This window comes from Penicillium alfredii, assembly GCF_028826965.1.
Source record: "Penicillium alfredii strain IBT 34128 chromosome Unknown utg000010l_segment0_segment0, whole genome shotgun sequence".
Taxonomy (NCBI): Eukaryota; Fungi; Ascomycota; class Eurotiomycetes; order Eurotiales; family Aspergillaceae; genus Penicillium; species Penicillium alfredii.
Genome location: NW_026622707.1, coordinates 597,230 through 616,326, shown reverse-complemented (window position 1 = coordinate 616,326; position 19,097 = coordinate 597,230). Strand labels below are relative to the sequence as shown.

At 49.8% G+C, this 19,097-nt stretch overlaps 5 protein-coding genes across 5 annotated transcripts; 2 read left to right on the top strand and 3 right to left on the bottom strand.

Annotated features, from left to right (window-relative positions):
- Positions 1-356: 356 nt before the first annotated feature.
- NUU61_007781 (uncharacterized protein) lies at positions 357-2,873 on the bottom strand (the record flags this gene model as incomplete). The annotated part of the gene is made up of 2 exons (XM_056658306.1): positions 357-2,080; positions 2,135-2,873. The coding sequence occupies 2 exons, from the start codon at positions 2,871-2,873 to the stop codon at positions 357-359; spliced, it is 2,463 nt and encodes an 820-aa protein (XP_056508599.1).
- Positions 2,874-3,649: 776 nt separating this feature from the next.
- On the bottom strand, positions 3,650-4,305 carry NUU61_007780 (uncharacterized protein; the record flags this gene model as incomplete). The annotated part of the gene is made up of 2 exons (XM_056658305.1): positions 3,650-3,906; positions 4,068-4,305. 2 exons carry the CDS (start codon positions 4,303-4,305, stop codon positions 3,650-3,652), a joined length of 495 nt encoding a protein of 164 aa, XP_056508598.1.
- A 563-nt stretch (positions 4,306-4,868) lies between these two features.
- NUU61_007779 (glycosyl hydrolase family 79 C-terminal domain-containing protein) lies at positions 4,869-6,630 on the bottom strand (the record flags this gene model as incomplete). The annotated part of the gene is made up of 5 exons (XM_056658304.1): positions 4,869-5,387; positions 5,444-5,640; positions 5,692-5,744; positions 5,799-6,302; positions 6,365-6,630. The coding sequence occupies 5 exons, from the start codon at positions 6,628-6,630 to the stop codon at positions 4,869-4,871; spliced, it is 1,539 nt and encodes a 512-aa protein (XP_056508597.1).
- An 8,302-nt stretch (positions 6,631-14,932) lies between these two features.
- Positions 14,933-15,724, top strand: NUU61_007778 (C2H2-type zinc finger protein; the record flags this gene model as incomplete). Its single annotated transcript, XM_056658303.1, has 1 exon — positions 14,933-15,724. The coding sequence occupies one exon, from the start codon at positions 14,933-14,935 to the stop codon at positions 15,722-15,724; it is 792 nt and encodes a 263-aa protein (XP_056508596.1).
- Positions 15,725-16,686: 962 nt separating this feature from the next.
- Positions 16,687-18,617, top strand: NUU61_007777 (uncharacterized protein; the record flags this gene model as incomplete). Its single annotated transcript, XM_056658302.1, has 3 exons — positions 16,687-16,787; positions 16,841-17,022; positions 17,080-18,617. 3 exons carry the CDS (start codon positions 16,687-16,689, stop codon positions 18,615-18,617), a joined length of 1,821 nt encoding a protein of 606 aa, XP_056508595.1.
- Between the last annotated feature and the right edge of the window lie 480 nt (positions 18,618-19,097).

Here is a 19,097-nt window from a genome sequence, read left to right as displayed (position 1 = left end):
CTCCCCACTTCATCGACACGGATGCGACTTGAAACATTGCTGAGATTGTTAAGCAAGGTCTATGCCGATGTCAATTAGACCACCATAGAGGCCGTGTTTAGCAATAGAATCCCGTTTACCGACCGAGTTGATTGTTCTGCAAGACATAGAAAGGACCTTTTTTAGGCAAATATGATTACATTTCAAGACCCATTCTGACAACAACAGTGTTATATTATCAAGAATACTTTGAGACACTTCTCCATGCACTATCAAAGGGGGCATCATCCATAAGTTTACGCAGAACGCACAACGCAAAATGGGGTATAGATACAAGAAGAGCGCTAAAACAGCAAACACCATAATGCATTTCCCGCTCAATAAAGTCGCGCCAGAAAAGAATGCCGTTTCGAGACTCGCCGGAATTCGTCCACAGCCGGACTAACCGGCTTCGCGAGAGGATCCCCCATGCTTAATGGCTCCAAACGACTCGATGCAGACGAGTGCAAGTAGGGGGTGTTGACATCAGCCTTGGACCGGATATAGTAGTGCTCGTCGTTCTCCTCCATGTCGATATGCCAACGTTCCTTGAATTGTCTTCCATGCGGCCCACTCCCACACGCACCCTGTAACTGGTCGGTTTGGGGACTGTTGATGGCCAGCGTGAAGAGGTTCTGGGGCTCGGTGAAATCGGTGACTTGTCTACCGCGGGCCTCGAGGATCATGAAGGCGAGACAAATGGCGCTGGTGACGAAGGCGAATACCAGGATCACGTAGAAGATTACTTGCCACTTCTCTGCCCAGCCGGATGCATACCCGACTGTCTGTACGGATGCGCGGAAGTATTGGTAGACGGGCTTGGCGAGGATATTGTTCGGTGTGCCGGTGTAGTTCCATCCCTGGACGAAAGGGGCGTCTTGCGAGCTGAGGATCAGTGTGTTGCCCGACATCACGGCAAGAGCCTCTGCAATTGACGGGAGGTTAGGGTCGAGGGAGAAGGTGTTGGTCTTTTTGTTGAATGCCGGCATCAACTGCATCAGCAGGCGTGCATTGCTTGCCGCTCCGTCGGTGATACCCGTCCCCAGACTCAGCGAGCTGGCCCATTCCGAGGCAATATTTTTCCAGTCGGCCTCCCAGACGCCTTCCTGGAAGTGCTTGTTCTGGTTATTGTATTGGAGGTCATTCTTGGGGCTCTCGCATTTTGTCCTGAGTGAGGCTCCGCTTGACGCAGCGCTGTATCGCGTGGAACAGGCCCCCGTTTGCTTTGCTCTGACTGCACACATCACGTACTCGGTATCTCCAAGGCCCGCCGGCGCTGCTCCTAAAAGGAAGATGGCGTTTGCAGGCCACAATCCCGTCGTGTTGAGGAGCGTGTTGTGTAGTTTGGGGTATTTGCCGAACACCGGCGGCCTTTGGCCGTATTTCTCACCGAACTCGAATAGATCATCAACAACAGTGCGGTTGAGCCAAGAAGGACGCAGTGGGATATCGGTCGGCGTTTCCGTGTACCAGGTGGTCGCATTAAACCCTTGTGTGTGCGGCCATTCCGTGTACACCAGAGGAGAAAGCTCAAGTTTTGTCATCCCCACGCAGAGGACATTCACAGCAGGCGAGGGCACCGATGCCTCGACGTTATACTTGCCTTCACCCGAGGCCTCTTGGGGTTGACGAATGCCGTTCCGAGCATCCATGGCCGCCGCGAGAACGCCGCCATGCGGCATGGCCATGGTGATGTTGTTCACCATCCGGCCATGTTTTTTCGACAGTTCCGTCATGTTTTCCACATCAATCCAACTGCCGGTCACGGTCGTGTTGTCGTAGAGGGAACCGGTCGGATGTGGCCGCGATTTCAGTTTGTCGGATGTTTTGTTGCTGCCATGCACGAGGTTGCTCCAGTGTGTGATCCACTGCCGATAGTTGTGGTATGCCTGCCCGACATGCTCCATCTGCAGACACGTCGTGTTTCGGTACTCCGGGTCTGTTGACATGGAGATGGGAGTACGGCAGTGCAATCCCAGGAATTCGCTGTTGCCCCAGCTGGCAGATACTTTGCCCCATAGTGTTGTTGGTTCGACCGGTCCAAGGGAAAGCTTTGGCGACACTGTGGAATCGTTTAGCTATGTATTGCAGAGTTTTTTCCTTGAGAGCGACCTACCTAAGGCTTGGGCAGCAGTGGTATACAGCATCGCGACAAAGGTCGCAATGAGCGCAATGGACCCAAGAAGGGTGAGCCCAGAGTACCGCAACGTCTCCCAGTGCACGATCATGGAGCCAGGCTGCATAATCCATGCTCGCATACTCATATCTGAAATCGAGATACCCCGCGAATTTCCCATCAACGCGCGCCGACTGAGGACTTGTCCCAGGAATGCGACGCAGACGGTGACGTAGGACAACTCAATTGTCTTTGCAAAGAAGGAACTTAGTAAACTCGCAGTTGACGGCGCAAGTGGCCCATCACTCGCAATCCGCTTCCATCTTGGCTTCCACAGCGCAATAGCAAGATAAATCCCAGAGAAGACCGTGGCATACAGCGACAAAACCAGAATGGTCATCGGAACCCATGACAACCGTTTCTGAAGAACATTCGAACGGTTCGGACAATTGCCGCGCGGGGGTAGAGACTTCTGGGGCGAATTGGCAACCGTGCTTGTGCTTGCTACCGAATCGTGTCTTTGATGAGCTGGGATCTTGTCCCCCCTGGAATTCGTGATCCCCAAGCCCACCTCCCGAAAAGCCTCATCAGAGGAGCTCCGACGCGGCGGGGGATAATAATACGAATCCTCCAACTCAGGCGACGAGCGACCTAGTGGATGCCATGAACGTGGGGGTCGAGTGCCCATGGGCTGTCCAGAAGATAGGAGAGAATGCTGCGACTCTCGCGACTCGGCCATCCTGGATGGATGTCGAGAGGACAGAAAGCGTCCACGGCGAACAAAGGAAAAGACCCTGAAGCTCGCATGGCTGGTGGGGCTCAAGACTTCAAAATAGCTAGGGTTTAGTTCAGCTGGCCAATTGTTGCTATGTCGAGTTGGGGGCTGATGAGTTGGCGCACGTCGGATCGTAGTTAGGGCTTGGCAGGAGTGCGCTTGGACGTTCAGACGTCCCTCGGGCAAATCAGGGGCACCCTAGCGAGTATGGCTCTCTTTTATAGAATTAAAAAAAAGAAGCTTAGCTGGCTTGGTCCTTGCTTTCTAGTTAGAAAATAATAAACAATGGAAGAACTAAAATCTAGAGGTGGTTAAAGAGGTATCTTTGGCGAAGCGGTCCGTGGAGACTAGAAATTCATGCACCAAATATCTGCAAAGCTGGCCAATGATAAAGCGATAGGGGATACACTAGCGCTGAATGGGTAATTAGTTTGTAGCTGACTCGCCGATCTGGATAACTGGCATCAGTCATCGAAGTTCTCTGCAAGTATCAGAGAGCTAGAGTGGAACAAGAGGCAAGCCATCAGATTAAACTCATTGAAGATAGCAGTTTAGATGAAACATTTGATTAGGCGTATTGGGCACTTTAAAATGTTAGACACAGAAGAAGGCATAAATATAGATGACCAACTGTCCAAATATCTGCCACGGAATTGCTGAGAGCGAGATGAGCCTCAGACGCCAATACAGAGATTAGGAAAGCTGCCACATTCCCCACAAATAGGTCTGCTAGGTAACTCTTAGAACCGTGGGATCGCACGGTTAGTCTTTCCCAGCTTTCCCATAGTATCGGTTTCAATGTGCAGAACTCCATCACGGTGGACGGATGCATATCCATCATGGTCAAAGTCGACGACCACGCCTTGACTCTGCTGGTTGACGAAGTAGAAATGGCCCTCGAAGTAGTCGACAAAGCCATCTTTGTAATCTCTGTAGAACATGACGCCAGTAGCGGAGCCGCAGAGATTGTCAACATTTTGCGCGATAGTGTCCGTATCTAAACGGTGATATTGTTAGCATAGATACATAGATAGAACAAAGTACCATAAGCATGAAGGTGAGGTGTAAACATAAATATAACAACACCAGACGAAAGAAAACAAAACAGGAGATATCAAATCTCCGGCCGGGGATTACCTGGAGCCTGGCAAATATTACACTCAGTGAGACCGCCGTGTTTCATCACCGTGGTGCAACCAGCTCCAGAGATGTTGAAATCGATATAGCACGTCCCCTTCTTCATATCGGCTTTCATTACAGCCGAGGCGCCATCCAGCGAGTATTCATTTGCCGCGTAATCGTAGGCAGCACTCATTCTTTCATTCGTTGTCTCTGTTGGAGTGGCCGCTCTATGCGCTGCAAGTACAGCCATAAGGGCAACAGGCTTCAGATGCATGTTCGGTGAGGGAGAGAGTCGACGGGAGACTGAAAGATCGATTAAAAAGTGAGGATCAATGAAGAGCAACGAGCTGTTTAGATGGATCCGAGATCGCACTTTTAAATTGGATCTTTTTTCAAAAATACTGTGACAGTGAGGCTTAAGGCTGGCCTAGAATAATGTGCGTGGATATTCCGTAGAATTTTCGGTTCATTGTCTGCAATGAAATGGAGATCATTACGGGGATAGTATAACAGCCAATGTCATGATTGGTTTGAGAACAAGAATATCGAGGCATTTGCTTATGTTGTTAAACTTAGATGTTGCCCGATCCCATCAGGATACTACCGGGGATCAGTGTAGATCAGCGATATTGTAGCCTCGCCATTCTCTGACTGGACAGAGAGCGATCCTGCAAGCCCCGCCCCATCTTAGCTCTCCCATTGATGTGTTTACAGAACCCGCAAAGGATTCATTGCCCTGAGCATCGCGTATATATCCAACCGCTATCTAGACTTTGGCGAGGAAAACAAAACTCATGCATACATGCTTCATTATCTTCCTCGCCTCCCAGAAATTGATTAAAGGAATGTGACAAGAGCCGCCGAAGAGTCTGGGATATCAATGCTGAGTACGCCATTCTTGATATCGGCCTTCTCTTCCTTTGAATCAACAACGACCGGTTTCCCCTGCTTGAGACCATAGCCATACGAAACACCCCCAAACGTAACATTTTGCAAAGCATCGCTTCCCGGGGCAGTAAGACGCTCGATCTTGGCATCCTGGGAATGCTTCGGAAGTTGGAACAGGTACTTCCGATCGGGGCGGGTCTTTGTTGTAGTCTGGTTGAACGCCCGGAGATTGAGGACAGCAAGCTTAGACAGTCGTTTCCCGTTGTAAATCGCGTAGGCAGACTCGGTATCTTCCGATAAGGGGATATTGACAATCCGTGAATCCTTTGCATGGCCCAATGCAGTGGCTACCATGATCTGTCCGTAGTAGGGTGGTCGGGTAGTTGGAGGTACTCCCTTGCTTGTGATCGGTTGCCACGAGGCATATCGGTAGTTCAGGCCTTGGTGAAAGTGAAGACGTTTGATGTTCTGCGAAGAGATTTTAATATTGTTGACAGATAAAGAAACGAAGCCGTTGACCGTACGTGTTCTGCGGCCCAGAAGGAGAAATCAACCAGCCATAGCGCGTCGCCGAAGACATTGGTTTCACCATTGCGACCCTGGTTGGCGATGGAATTTAACTCTCCAAGAGTAAAGGGGTGGCCGAGGTATTGGAGATTCCGAGCTCGCTGGATTTGAGGGGCCAGGTTTTTGGCCATGTTGGTGTGATTCATCAGGGTTTCTAGAATTGTTATTGGTGCTTGTTGTATACATTTGGTTTGGCGCAACATACTCTGGAGGTCAAATCCTGCAGGAGGGAGGGGCGGTGCGTTGACACCCATATAGCTTTGAACAAGAGTCAGTAAATTAAAGACAGCCGTCGGGAGTGCCAAGGCGTACTTGTGAAAAGAAAGCTCTTTCGTCAGGTTCTTTTCATCATACCCAAGATGAAAGAGACCCTCCGCTGTCCATGTAGTCTTACTGAGCGCCAGGTCCAGCAAGACAAAGCTAGGAGCCATGAATCCCGGGAAGGGACCAGGGCACGCTTTCTGGACCGCGGCTTTCACGACGGCAGCCTTGCGGTTCCACTCGCAGGAGTAGTCGAGAAGTGAATAGTTGGCTGGTCGGTACTTCCCAGGAGCAAAATTCCATTCATTCCCGAGTTCAAAGAGGTGCAGCTGAGGACCGATGGAGGTACACGCTTTTGTTGCGGCACTCTCGAGCTGTTGCACAGACTTGTTTTGGTTCATGTTGAGTCCGTGCAGGAACTGGATGTCCCCCAAGGTGTGATATGATTCGAAATATCCGGGGCCATAGTTGATTTGGATTGGCTGGTCATCGGTTGGTTTCTCGTAGATGAGCTTGACGTTTTCTTTCTGGTTGGGGAAGTAGTCGGAATGGTCCCTATTACCCAGTTTAATTAGCGACCAAATGAAGTTGACATTTTGGAAAGATTTCATGCATACTGAGAAGTCCCTCCTACTCTCACTTTTGGAAGCACGCCGGTGATTTGTTTGAAGTTGTCCAGCAACGTTTTGGAAAACGTGTTTGGGTGTGACTTGTTGCCGGCATAGTCAGGGAAAAAGGCAAATTCAATAGAAAATGCCTGTAGGTCATTAGAAACCGGGTTGCTATTCTTCGGAAGAGAAGGAATGGAAATAGGCTGGAATTGACATTGTCCAGATTGAAGGAACAGGGCAGTGCCCAGGAGTGCAGAGTAGAGCAGCATCATAGAACAGTGGATGCTGGTGAGAAAGCTGTATTGTGTGGCTTTTTTTTTTGTTTGCCCCTTTGCTCTTATTTATAGTCCACGCTCATTACGGCTATTCATCCCCATCGGCATTTGGCAATTGATATAGCCGCCCCGATTTGGTTGAAGAACTCCCCCATATGATCTTCTTGGCGTTCCTGTTAAGGTTAATGATCAAAGTATGTGGAGTGCATACCGTGGAGAGATATGTCGTCACTTGTTCCAGATCTATCTGGATCGGATAGTCTCTCGGATAGAGGGCGTGGACTATATATGACTGGAAATAAATTATGCAAAGACAATCCCACAGCCAGTTTTTACAGATACCTTTACTCAACCCATTGAAAGAAACCTGCTCCAGACTCAGACCTCCCCTGTCAACCCCAGGCCCCAATGGTACTTCAAGCAAAGGAAAGTTTCTATACCACCACAATCAATAGCCGATTCATCAATTCACAAATGCCGCTTGAGGCCAAACCCCGGAGGATTTTCTAGTACCCGACACATCGCAGAGCTCGTCGGCTCCTTCCTGGCGCACCCCGCATTTCCCCAGGTCTGAGCTCTGCAGAGAATAAGCCTCGGCAATGGGTATGTGCTTTAAACGGGGTTACCTACAGGTAATTTGATTATGCTCAACTTATTTTCGTGGCTGTAGACGTATATCTGAATGTGATTGGATTTCAAGCAATGTTAACACGATAGGGTGCGGCATACTTCATGAGAAAATGGAGATGGAGACCAGATAAAGGCCAAAACAATATCAAGGATTTCTGCTATCGCGAAACTTGAGAAAACGCAAGGACAAGCACAAAACACAATTCATACTTTTTTGAGTATAAGTTGAGGATGGTTCGTGAGCGGAGTAGTTCCGCTCGCATTGCCGATATATCCGTGAGGTTTGCCGAGTCGCCAAAGTATGGCTGCAAATTCCGAATTTCCATGCCCCATTGATCCTACCGAATGCTTGTCATATCCCATAACCTTCTTGATTTATCCCTTTGACGGACGGTAATCTTTCTGGGGAGTCTGAGGTAGACCGAGTCAAGACTAGTTAGGTTATGACATTAACTTGGAGGGATGTCCTAAAACAATATAAAAACCCAAGTGAGTAGCTTCTTTGTCGAGGAAGACGGTGAACGAAAAAAGAAACTCAGCTCTTGACATCATCAATTAAACGAGCAGTGCAGTAGAGAGCAGACTATTCGTTAGTCAGAAGAGACGGCAGACAATGTTCTATTTCAAAAATGGCTTCAGCTGCAGCAACCGAGAAAAAGACAAATAAATCAGGGCTTTCCCTGACTCCATTATGAGGAGGCCGGTGGCTTCTACGATTTGCCTACGTATTCGGTAGCTTTGATATCGCCGCCATCAAGTACGTTGTTCTTAGTAACAATAAGACTCGCAACATTAACGGGTTTGGACGTATCATCTATGGCCACAGAGGCGAGAAGACTTTGGTCCCTATTTACCATAAAATAAGAAGTATTGTCGACTCGAAGCTTAACCCCTATAAAAAGGTCTTTGAAAACGTAGGAGCTTGTTCGCTCAGAAGACCTGATCATGAGCCTCAGATTTTGCCAACGTATCATGCCAAGTATTAAAAAGAAGGCTATCAAAAGTGAGAGTTTCCCATAAAGATGGAAAGACTTGTATACAAATGCTGCGACAAGAATAGAGCATATTTCCCTTAATTCTCATGCCTAAAGAATAGGATAAACTCGGGAGCTTGACTTATCTAAGTCCAGAAGATACCCTATAGCGCAATATAAGAATGCGCGAAGATAGCTTGTATTGTTGAAAAGATCTGAAAGATCAAAGCTAGAGAGCCGCATCAGTATATTTACTGAAGGTAGAATGTTTTGAATTGGAGCTCAGTGCATCAGAACCCAGTTGGCATGGGCAGATGATTCAAGTAAACGAAGAGAGGCATGTACTAAATAGGAGTGTGTTCCAAATGGAAGGAAAGAGAGGTATATTCCATGACCAAGTAGGTTCAACTTTTTATTAGCTATAGAAGGATAGATGAACTGGACTAGTGCCTATACTGTAACTCAGAATAAGGACCATTGCACTTTAGTTGAATGTTTCGTAACAGTTCGGCTTTCACTATAGTAGGCTTGGTGTTAGGAGAAAAGTGAAACGGCACATGTATACGTGAAAGATAGCAAGGATGTAGGATAAATATAAGTGAGAGCAGGGATATATATTATTTTAATTCAGTTGCGTGTTATTAAATCTAATATCAGACCGCCACACTTCGAATTTGGCAGCCACTTCTGCGTCAATAGCTTCCTTGGCCTTCAATCTCTGGTCTCTTTTTGTTTCATGTCTGACCCGAATAACAGAGGATTTAGTCACTGGCTTTTTAATGTACCCTTCTCTGGGGTGGCCCACGAATAAGACCATCTTTAGGATGCGTTCCACGTCGAACCGGCTCTGCTACTCGGGGAGGCGTCAGTCGATAGTAAGGAATCTGTAGTAAGGTACAGGTAGATGGGACGGAACACAGAACAGAGAAGTAATAACAAATATAAGATTCATATTCCAAAGATGTATTGCCCACAGCCGAATTATTGTCGATATCTGTGGAAGATTTGAAGACACAGGTTTGTAATGAAGCATCTACTCTTGATGGCAGCGGTCTCTGCTCATCGTGTGTTGATACGGTGTTATCCACCGGTATTAAATTCAGAATATGTGACATTCACATCGCCCAGAAGTGAGGTAGCAGAGGTATCGTTCGGCATTATAGGATATGGTGTCCTGGTCTCAAGCGCACAATCTAGAAGGTCAGTAAGAGCAGATCAAGGTCAAATCGACAGGTGCCACACAAGCAAACCAACATCACTTGATAGTTCTCTCAGGGTGACAACAGTCTAGGAAGAAAGGGAAGAAAGCAAAGACTCAATCTCCCTCAATCTAGTCAGCCCCCACCACAATCGCAAGTGCTATCAATCAGTGCCCTTCAAAGGCACCGCATCCTCCCAGCCCAGCCTCGTCATCCAGAACCCTCATCACGTCTATAACCTTCTACCTCCACGTAATAAGACCCTCACAGCCGCCGTGCTCGCCCAGCAGTAACCGCTACCCATGCAGGGGCCAGCCTATCAAGCCCCAAATTTATCTCTGGTGTCTTGGCAACCCGTCTTCAAACACAGCTGTATGGGTAGCCCGCCCACCAACATGACGTTTCCGCTTACGCAGCCCTGCCCTGTGCATGGGTAGGGTCTGGCATCCCTCGCAGGCTGCGTGTTGCTTCTCGAAACTTTCTTTTGGTTGATTCCCGGTATTGACGCTTGTATGAACCTGAATGTACATAGACATGTCAGGCGTACATACTATGTCCTAAGTACAGTAGTTGTGGACATAGTGGATAAAACCTAGTATGCATGTCGCTTTTTTTTTTCTAGGTCCAGGAACAGGAGGAATTACTCGTTATGGACTAAATTCCCGACTACATCTCACCATTGGTAGAAGGGAGAAAAAGGGGGGGAAAAGAAAAAAGAAGGAAAATATACAGTAGAGTAGTAAGTAGAAGACGAGTATGGCCTCGTCACCCCCCCCCCCCCCCGCTCTTGATCCCCCCCCAATCGCTTCGACCCAGTTTTAGCCAAACCCTGCATAGCGGGTGCGCCTGGAGGGGGCTGGCGTATCGCCCGCTCCGCGTGGCCTGATGCCAATGTATAGCCCAGTGGGTTTCGCTAGGGGTATCGAGGAACCATGGTTCAAGTGAGCTCTCAATATTGATTTTGTTTATGCATTGTACCTGAAGAGATTCGTATACACGTATACAAATATGAGCCCTATGTATATATACTTTTTTGTGGGGATGGTCGCGATGATTCACCGAATATCACCGACTATCTTGCGACAGAAACCGGTGAAATTTAAGACGAACTAATTTAGGGTGATGAGTATGGGGATTCGTAATCGGTGGATTACTATGTATGTACCTCCAGGACTAGGGTAGATTACCTTAGGGCTTGTTATTTTTTATTTATTTATACTTTTCACTATAATCGTCTCATTAATGCAAATTCCAGCACTGATCATCCAGATCTCGTTGACAGGCTCGGGACTTGTAGGGGTCGTACGTGTACCCCATACCGCGATTGAGGGGCCCGCCGTCGATCGATTGCTGAAAAGGACAGCCAGGGCACCGGGCCAGGGCGGTAGATCTGCAGACTGCATAAGCCACGGTACGTGGCGCGTAACGAGGCCTAGCCTGAAAGTTATCGGGGTGCGAATTGTGTCCGGGGCTGGGGCGAGTGAAAGATATGATTTCGACTTTCGACATCTCTCGGGTAAGAGAACTCGTAAGTCCCAGACGGCCTAATTGATTGTACGGTGTGCAAGAACAGAACAGAGTCCGGCTGTATGTAGCTCGAGTGGGCTGTGAGGGCCCACTACAAATAGGGTCGGACATAATACCATGTGGCAGAGTGGCTTAGTCTACTTACAGTACAATAACCTATTGCAGTATATACTTCGTGGTATGTATTTGTAGTATGTAAAGGGCCTTGGTGCAGTGATAGTGTATATACAATGCTGGCTGTACATTGTATATAGACCAATTCGGTTCCCAGCCCAGCCTATCTTACAGTAGATATGTGTACATAGCTCGGACGCCTAAGTGGATGATGTAAAAATGACTACTGAGACATGTTGTGGGGACGGGTGGTTGTGGTGTCAAGTTGGAAGTGCTGACCAGAAATTGGGCGAATCCTCTTGGCAAAGAGCTTTCTGGAATCGACGGGGTGTGGCTGTGTGCATATACCTACATATTCATAGTATGCACAGCGGATACTATATATGTCGGGGCTCGGGGATTTGTGAGGTTATCCGGTATGGTAACCAGGAAATTGCATTCTAGGCATCTACAATACAATATTTGGCGTGGAAGCTGTCATCCAGATGCATGGGGTCCAAACTCAATTGTAAATTGTGGGGGCCGATGATAAATCCATAGCCAGCTGAGAGAAACAGAGAGAGTCAAGGCAAGAAGAGCCAGATTATCCCCAGCCACAATCCTGCAGATAACAGGCAAGAAAAAAACGAAAAAAAAGAAACCCAAAAACAAACCAAAAAAGGCCGCGTGGGCAAGTGACGGGGGGCAGTTGTCAGCAGTTGTAAATTAGCCCCATCACACTAGGCGAAAACAGGAATTAGTTTGGGGGAAGCAGTGCCAATTCGAGTATCACGATACTAGTATCGAAGAGGAAGGAAAGGTAGGGGAAGGGAAAGGGGAGGGAAGGGGAAAAGCCAGGGCCACGAGTCCCTGCATCAGAAAGAAAGGAATAACGGGACAGAAAAAAGACGGGAAATAACAGAAAAATAAAATTAGAAAGGGTCTACAGGAACGGGAGAACCACAGGGCCCTTGACTCAAGCGTGTGGCGTAATACCTAAGGCTGATCGGGGTACGAATCATTGAGAAAAGCCGGAGGGAGTGGCCCTAAAACCCCTAGTTCAGGAAAAAGTAACCGACATGTCACTCGTTGGATGGCGTGGGGACACTTCAACTTCCGTGGATATACGTAGGCTGCATACGTATGCTCTTCTTCCCCTCTCTCTCTCTCTCCAGGCGGCCCGCGTCTTCGCAAGTCAGCCTGAACCATGCTTTGCCAGACGCGGGATCGGGACATGCAGAAGCTTGGCTGATCGACGGTGACTTGTGGCTTGCGAAGGGAGAGAAATGAAGGGTTGTGGTTTTGATGGGGTTTGATTACGCCAGCCCTAAGACCAGTGGATCCAACATCCATGGATGGATACAGGGCTGGGTAATCATAGGGAATCCACCAACAAATCTTTTGTCTTTTACGCTTGCGACCAAATCACAATTCTCACATCCAAAACACGATCCAACCTGGTTTTTTCAATGGCCCATACGTCGCCCCCTTACGTATGCCAGGCGGAGAGGGTGTCCCCGCGCGAATGGTTCTCGGGGCGGGGCGGCGTTGGACGCGTACGAGTACGAGGATCGCACGGGCCAGAACCGTCCTCAGGCTAATAATAATGAGAAGAAATCATGGCCAGTTGCCGTGATGGATCCCGTTGGAGATTAAGTTATCGCAGGGCGTGCGTGGAGGTGACGTGAGTTGTGAGAAGATCATTATTATTTTTGGTATTTCTGTATTTCTGTATTTCTGTATATGTTGGACAATTTGGATTTGAGATTAGGTACTATAGTGAATTGAGGTATTAGTATTTCTCATTGATTTGGACTCACTAACATTTGTACAGTACATATCGGACTTTTCGTGCATTCGGTGCCGAGTACCCTTTGTAGAAGTGGATAAGGCCACGTTGGGGCGTTTAGGGTTCTCGGGGCCGGCGTTCGGACTCCCGAGAGAGTAGATTTTCTTCAATTCCTTTTTCTTTTCTTTTTCGTTTCTCTCTTTCCTTACAGCTCGATCTCTGCGGATCCCGGAACCACGGAACAAATACTGTAAGAAAAACGTGGCCTCGCAAGGGCTGTATTCCAGAATGGGCTCCGCTTGGAAAATCCGAGCCGGAGCTTAGTTCCCATTCGGGACAAGCGATATCCGCATCATCTCTTACGTATGCTCGAACCCTGTACGCAGCGCAAGATGTGGTGTTCACAGACTACAGAGATACAGCGATATCTGGAATTCCTCGATAATAGTATTAGTAGATTATTAGAGTTATTCAAAGAAATAATCAATAAATACATCGTGGCTGACGTATGGCTAAAACATTTTCCGCCCTAGGCTTCAGGATTGGAATGCGCTCAATGTTATACTCAGGGTCCATGGGAAAAGAACGAAAAAAAAAAAAAGAAAAGAAAAAAAACCCCCGACCCATACTAATCTTTTCCCGCAGTTCTGCCGACCAACATGAATAATAATAATGTCTGGGCATTATTTCCCGGTGGGGCGTTTTCGCTTGGCCCAACCGAAGCTCTAGTTGCATTGAGGATCTGGACGCTTTGGTCCAAATGCCAGGTTCATGGCGAGATGGAATATAATAAATATAAAAAACAGGAATAGCAATAGCATGAGTAATAGGATATTAGAATAACAATAGTAATAATTCAAATACAAATCAAATACAAATCATAGAACAGATCTAACGATGGGGCGGCCCGGAAGAAACGGAGCCCAGAAACGGGTCTGCACAGGTCTAGTGTCAGGGGTGGGTTAGGGGTCTCCTTAACTGTAAGAAATATTGATGATTCAATATTCAATATTGAGAATTCATAATTACAGTATCAAAATATCGACGTCTGCCTGGTGATCCACCCAGGCTAAATGGCATAGCGTGCTCTCCAACTATGAGCTTCTGAGCCTCGCCAGACCCTGGAGCTTGGCTTTCGTTGAGTATAATTACTTGCTGACCTTCCCTGTCATTATTTTTCTTCTTTTCTTCGTTTTTTACTTACCTTTTCTCTTTTTTTGTTAAACTCGCCCATTTCCTTTCTTGCTTTTGTATTCTACTACTCTTTTGAATCCTCTCAGGTCATCTCTCTCTCACTCTCGAACCTTGGCTCTTTCCTCCCCCCTCCCACGACATCCTTATCGCGTATCAGTCTCTGTTCGCTTCCGCTATCGCATCCCCCAGAACTATATACCGTTTACTTCGATTCCCTGGGAGCCCTGCACTTCTCTGGAAGACTGTTGCTTGTGGCTCAACGTTGATACCCGGCGTTGGATTTCTTCCCTGCAATATCTCCGGGCCAGTTTGCAACTGCCGTTGAGGGTTGTGTTCCCCACCTCCATTGCGAGGGCAAAAAGAAAAGAGAAAGAAAAAGAAAAAGAAAAAGAAACCCTCTCGGACGGAGTTCGGCTGCAAAATTCCCGACACGACCGACCTGAAGACTGCGCCTATTTCTGGTGATCCTATAACTGCCTCCCTTAACGGGTCGCATCCACGGCTGGCCCTCTCAGAGCCCGCTTCTGGTCGCCAGTCCTCGACACGAGTCAGGGAGCACAGGTTCGAGTCAGCGGGCTTTTGTCAGGTCTCCAGGCGAGTGCCGGGTTAGGGTCTAATGTTGTCGACTTGTTACACGACGCAAAGGACAAACATCTTTCGAGAACCGGTGCGTTTGCTGTGACATTCGGGGGGAGGGAAATTTCTCTTCTTTCTCCCTGTGTCTCTGGTTTCTTTTTTTTTGTTTCGCTCTGTTTCTGCTCCGTGCCATCTCTCGAGCTATTCTCGAGTTCTTGCGCGGCAGAGCGGGCTGCTAGCAACTATACTGACTGGAGCTCTGCAACTTGTAGTATATCTTTCCAGCCCCGGTGATCGGATATCGGGGTCCAGAGGCAATGTCCGGCTGCAGGACGAGCATGGTGTCGATCCTGAACAATGATGATAACCCATCGTTTGCCGTCCGCTCTGCACCACGACTCTGTCGGAACCACTCTTCTCCGTCATTCTCTCCGCCACAGTCCGAGCCGCTGCCCCCGCTTGTCAGCGACCCTTCATACGCCCGTCCCCATGCAGCGTCTGAGTCGCCTGGCGCCTCTCCGCGAGGGACCCGCCATTTCTTCAACCCGGTGGCCGAGGCCGTGCAGCCCACATCGCCAGGCTCATCGGACGGCTCCGCGTATGACTATATCTCCAGCCAATCGTCATCTGGCTACCACCCGTACGCCCGGCAGGATCCGCGACGGGATCCGTACCGGTATCCATCGCGCGGTCCGGCAGCACCGCGCACACCACCTGAGACGCAGGCCAACATTGCCTCAGATGCCCAGTCGCAACCAAAGCGCAAGAACAAGTACCCATGTCCCTATGCCGCCAGCCACGACTGTTCGGCCACCTTCACGACCTCGGGCCATGCTGCTCGCCACGGCAAAAAGCACACCGGCGAAAAGAGTGTGCACTGTCCGATCTGCAACAAGGCGTTCACCCGCAAGGACAACATGAAGCAGCATATCCGGACCCACCGCACCCACTCAGACGACCTGCGGTCGACGTCTGAGACCGAGACCGAGGGCCGCTGGGTGTCCCGGGCTGATTCGACCTATCTCTCTTCCTCGCACCACCGCACGCCCAGTCAATCGACTGAGTCGAGCGTCCAGGCTCCATCCAGCAGCGGTCCGCATCCTCTGTGAAAAAACGCAGTCATGTCTCGTCTATGTTTCATGCCCAGTCTCGGGATTCATGTCTTTTTGACACTTCCCATGTGCTGACCCACTGCTGCGCAGTGTCCATCTCATTTGCTCCTCTTCTCTTCTCTTTGGTTTCTCTTTCTGCTCCAGCGCGTTTCTTACCAGGAAACTTGTTCTGCTTCTTCATTTCCTTTTTTTTATTGCATGGCCCTCAACAGACCCGAGATGTTCAGGTCCCTCCGCACACGCATTGATTCTCTTTTTTTGTTGTTATATTCCCCATGTATCATTGCATTTGTTGAGCTATGTCAGGATGGTTAATTTTCTTTGGGATTCATGTATCGATTGGGGTTTTATGTTTTGTATAGGACTCTCCAGGGTCCTGGAATAGGAAGGATGATACAGGCTTGGCTGCACCAAGACCCGGGCCAATTTACGGGGCAACCCGAGGGCGACCCGTGGAACGAGTGTTGACATTGCAACTTCATACTTCACCCACTTGAAGATAAAGTAGAGGGACCTACAAAATGTCTGCATCCAAATTGCCCAGACAGGGCGTAGGGCTGTCATATTCCCTGATTTTTTCCTAATGCAGGATGACGTCGGCGCGAGAAATTTGACAGAATTGGCTGATTCGAAACATTTTCTCTCTTGGACATCTTCCAACACTCGGTGTTTTAAGCGCGACGTCATCGAGGAAACCACAATATAAATCTCAGTTGGCGCAGCGCCCGTTGATCAACTCAAGACATGCCTCATCTCTCAGCGCCAAGTCCCCAATGAATCCCTGCACGGCCCAGTCGACGTCACGCCACCCCCGCCCCGCTACTTTCTCGCTCTCATCTTTCTCTTCAACCATCCTTGTTCTTCTGTTGAAAAAAAGAGTTATCATTTCGACCTTGTTTCTTGGATTTGTGAACTCCCTTCATCCCCTTCTTCCCAGTACCCCTCTTTTTCTCTGCGCCATGGCGTACCGCGAGGATCGTCGCTACATGCCGCGCGACCGCTACGACCGCCCTCCCAGCTACGCAGATCCTTACGATGAGCCCCGCGGCCGATATGCAAGGTACGACAGAGATGTCTATGCCCGTCGTGGCAGCGATGACTCGGTCGAGGAAGTCCAGCGGGACTACCCCCCGGCGAGGACTTGGTCTACGAGCGTGGTTACACGTCTCGGCGACCCCGCCGACCTGTGTACGAAAATGTGCGCCGGGCGTCGTCGGTCAGCGGCTACGATCCTCACTACGAGACTGGATACTACACCTCCCGTTCTCGACGGCCACGCCATTATGATGACCGCCGTACGTATTTCTCATTATTGCATTTATAGAAATGACTCTGATCTGACTATCTTCCAGGTCCTCGTCGCTCCCGGTATTCACCTCCTTCATCACCCAGTCCGTCACCGCCACGCCATAGACGCCGCAAGTCGTTCAGCGAGCAAGCACTTGGGGCCCTAGGTCTTGGTGCTGCCGCCTCAGGCCATGGACATCGTGGCCGCGGCCGCTCGCACTCCCGTCACCGCCCCCGATCCCGCTCATCCTCATCATCGCGTTCTCGGAGCCGAGATCGCGACCGTGGTCGGGGCCGTGGCCATAGCCGTAGTCGTCGAGACCGCAGCGAGCAGCGTATTGCCCAGGCGGCGCGGGCCGCACTCACAGCCGGCGCCGTGGAAGCATTCCGGCAGCGCAAAGAGCCCGGCGAGTGGACCGGCCAAAAGGGAAAACGTATCCTCACGGCGGCTATCACCGCGGGCGGGACCGATGGGCTTGTGGACAAAGACCCCCGCAAGCACGGCACACGTCACGTCGTCGAGTCGACGCTCGCTGGCCTTGCGGCCAATCGGTTTATGAATGGCTCGCGCTCGCAATCTCGAGGCCGAAACGGCCGTGGTCGTTCCTCTGGTGCTCTCGGGGGCCTGGCTGCGTCGGGCGCTCTGGCTGCTGCCGGCAAAGAAATCTATGACCGGGTCTCGAGATCTCGGTCTCGGCATCGCGGTCGAAAAGATGCTTCTGATAGCGAGGATGACCACCGTGGCTCCAAGAAACGCAGCAAGAGCGTCTCGGACTACATCAACAAGGGTATGGCGGCCCTCGGACTGGATGAAGGAGGAGACCGACACAGGGACGATTCCAGAGATCGCGGTCACAGTGACCGGCACAGGGAGCGGCGTCACCACCGGCGACCCCGGAATGACGAATATTCCGACTCGGATGCGGACAGCGATTATCACCACAGGGATTCACGACGGGACAGAGGCTCGAGAGATGTAGGTCGACACCGTTTCCAAGACGGCAAAAATCCACCCCCCTACGCGCCCACCAGCGCACCGCGCGGTGGGGATGGCGCCACCTCCATGGACCGCGGGCAAGCGTCCAGCTCAGAGAGTGATTCTGACCTCGGCGACAGTTCTGATGAAAAGAAAAAGCGCAAGAAGATGAAGCGTGACATGCTGCTGACCACCGGCCTCGCCAGCGTCGCCACCATCCACGCCGCCCACGGTGTGTATGGCAGCGTCGAGAAGCGCAAGGAGCGCATGCAGCAGCTCAAGGAGGGCGAGATCACCCCCGAAGAGGCTCGCAAGAAACGCCTCAAGGCTAACACCCACGACGCCGTTAGTATTGGTCTCGCTGCCCTCGGCATCAAGGGCGCTTATAAAGAGTGGAAGGAGGTCAACGAGAAGCGTAAGGAGACCAACAACTTCCAGTCTGAGTGTGCTATGCGCGCTGCCAAGCGCCAGATGCGTCGTGCACATAGCCACAGCGCTGCCCCGTCTTCGCGCCACCGTTGGCCCGATGAGATTGAATATGCGCCTTCTTCTAGTGATTCTTGGCATGACCATGCCCCGGGCTCTGGGAATTTGTATGGACCTGAGCCGCTGCATATTTCTTATTAGTTTTCGTTTTTTCTTCTTCTTGTTCTCTTTGCGGCGGCTCTATGATAGTTATGACTTATGGCATGATGTTTTTTTCTCTGTGGCTTGACTTTTCCGTGGGCCGATGGTCATGGTCTTTGCGATCTTTTTGAGGTAGCGTTTTCTGGGCTGATAGGATGGGGTCATCTTTCTTCTTTTCTGGCAATGCCATGTCTTATGCAATTTTATCGAGCCCTCGTTTTACTTGCATCTCCGTGCTCCATCATCTCAAGAGTGGACTTGTCGAGATTGCTTTCTATCTGCAGTGCCTAACTCATTTATTTCACTCTACATAAAATGGAACAGCCACGGCTTGGGGACCTCTCGGAGTTGACTTCATCAATACACAACAGTCAATCTTATTCCTGTGGCAGGCCCTGTTACTACACTTGCAGCCACGCGAACTAGGCATTTCTGATGGATTGAACCCTAGCAATGATGTTCTTCATTACTCAAAAATTC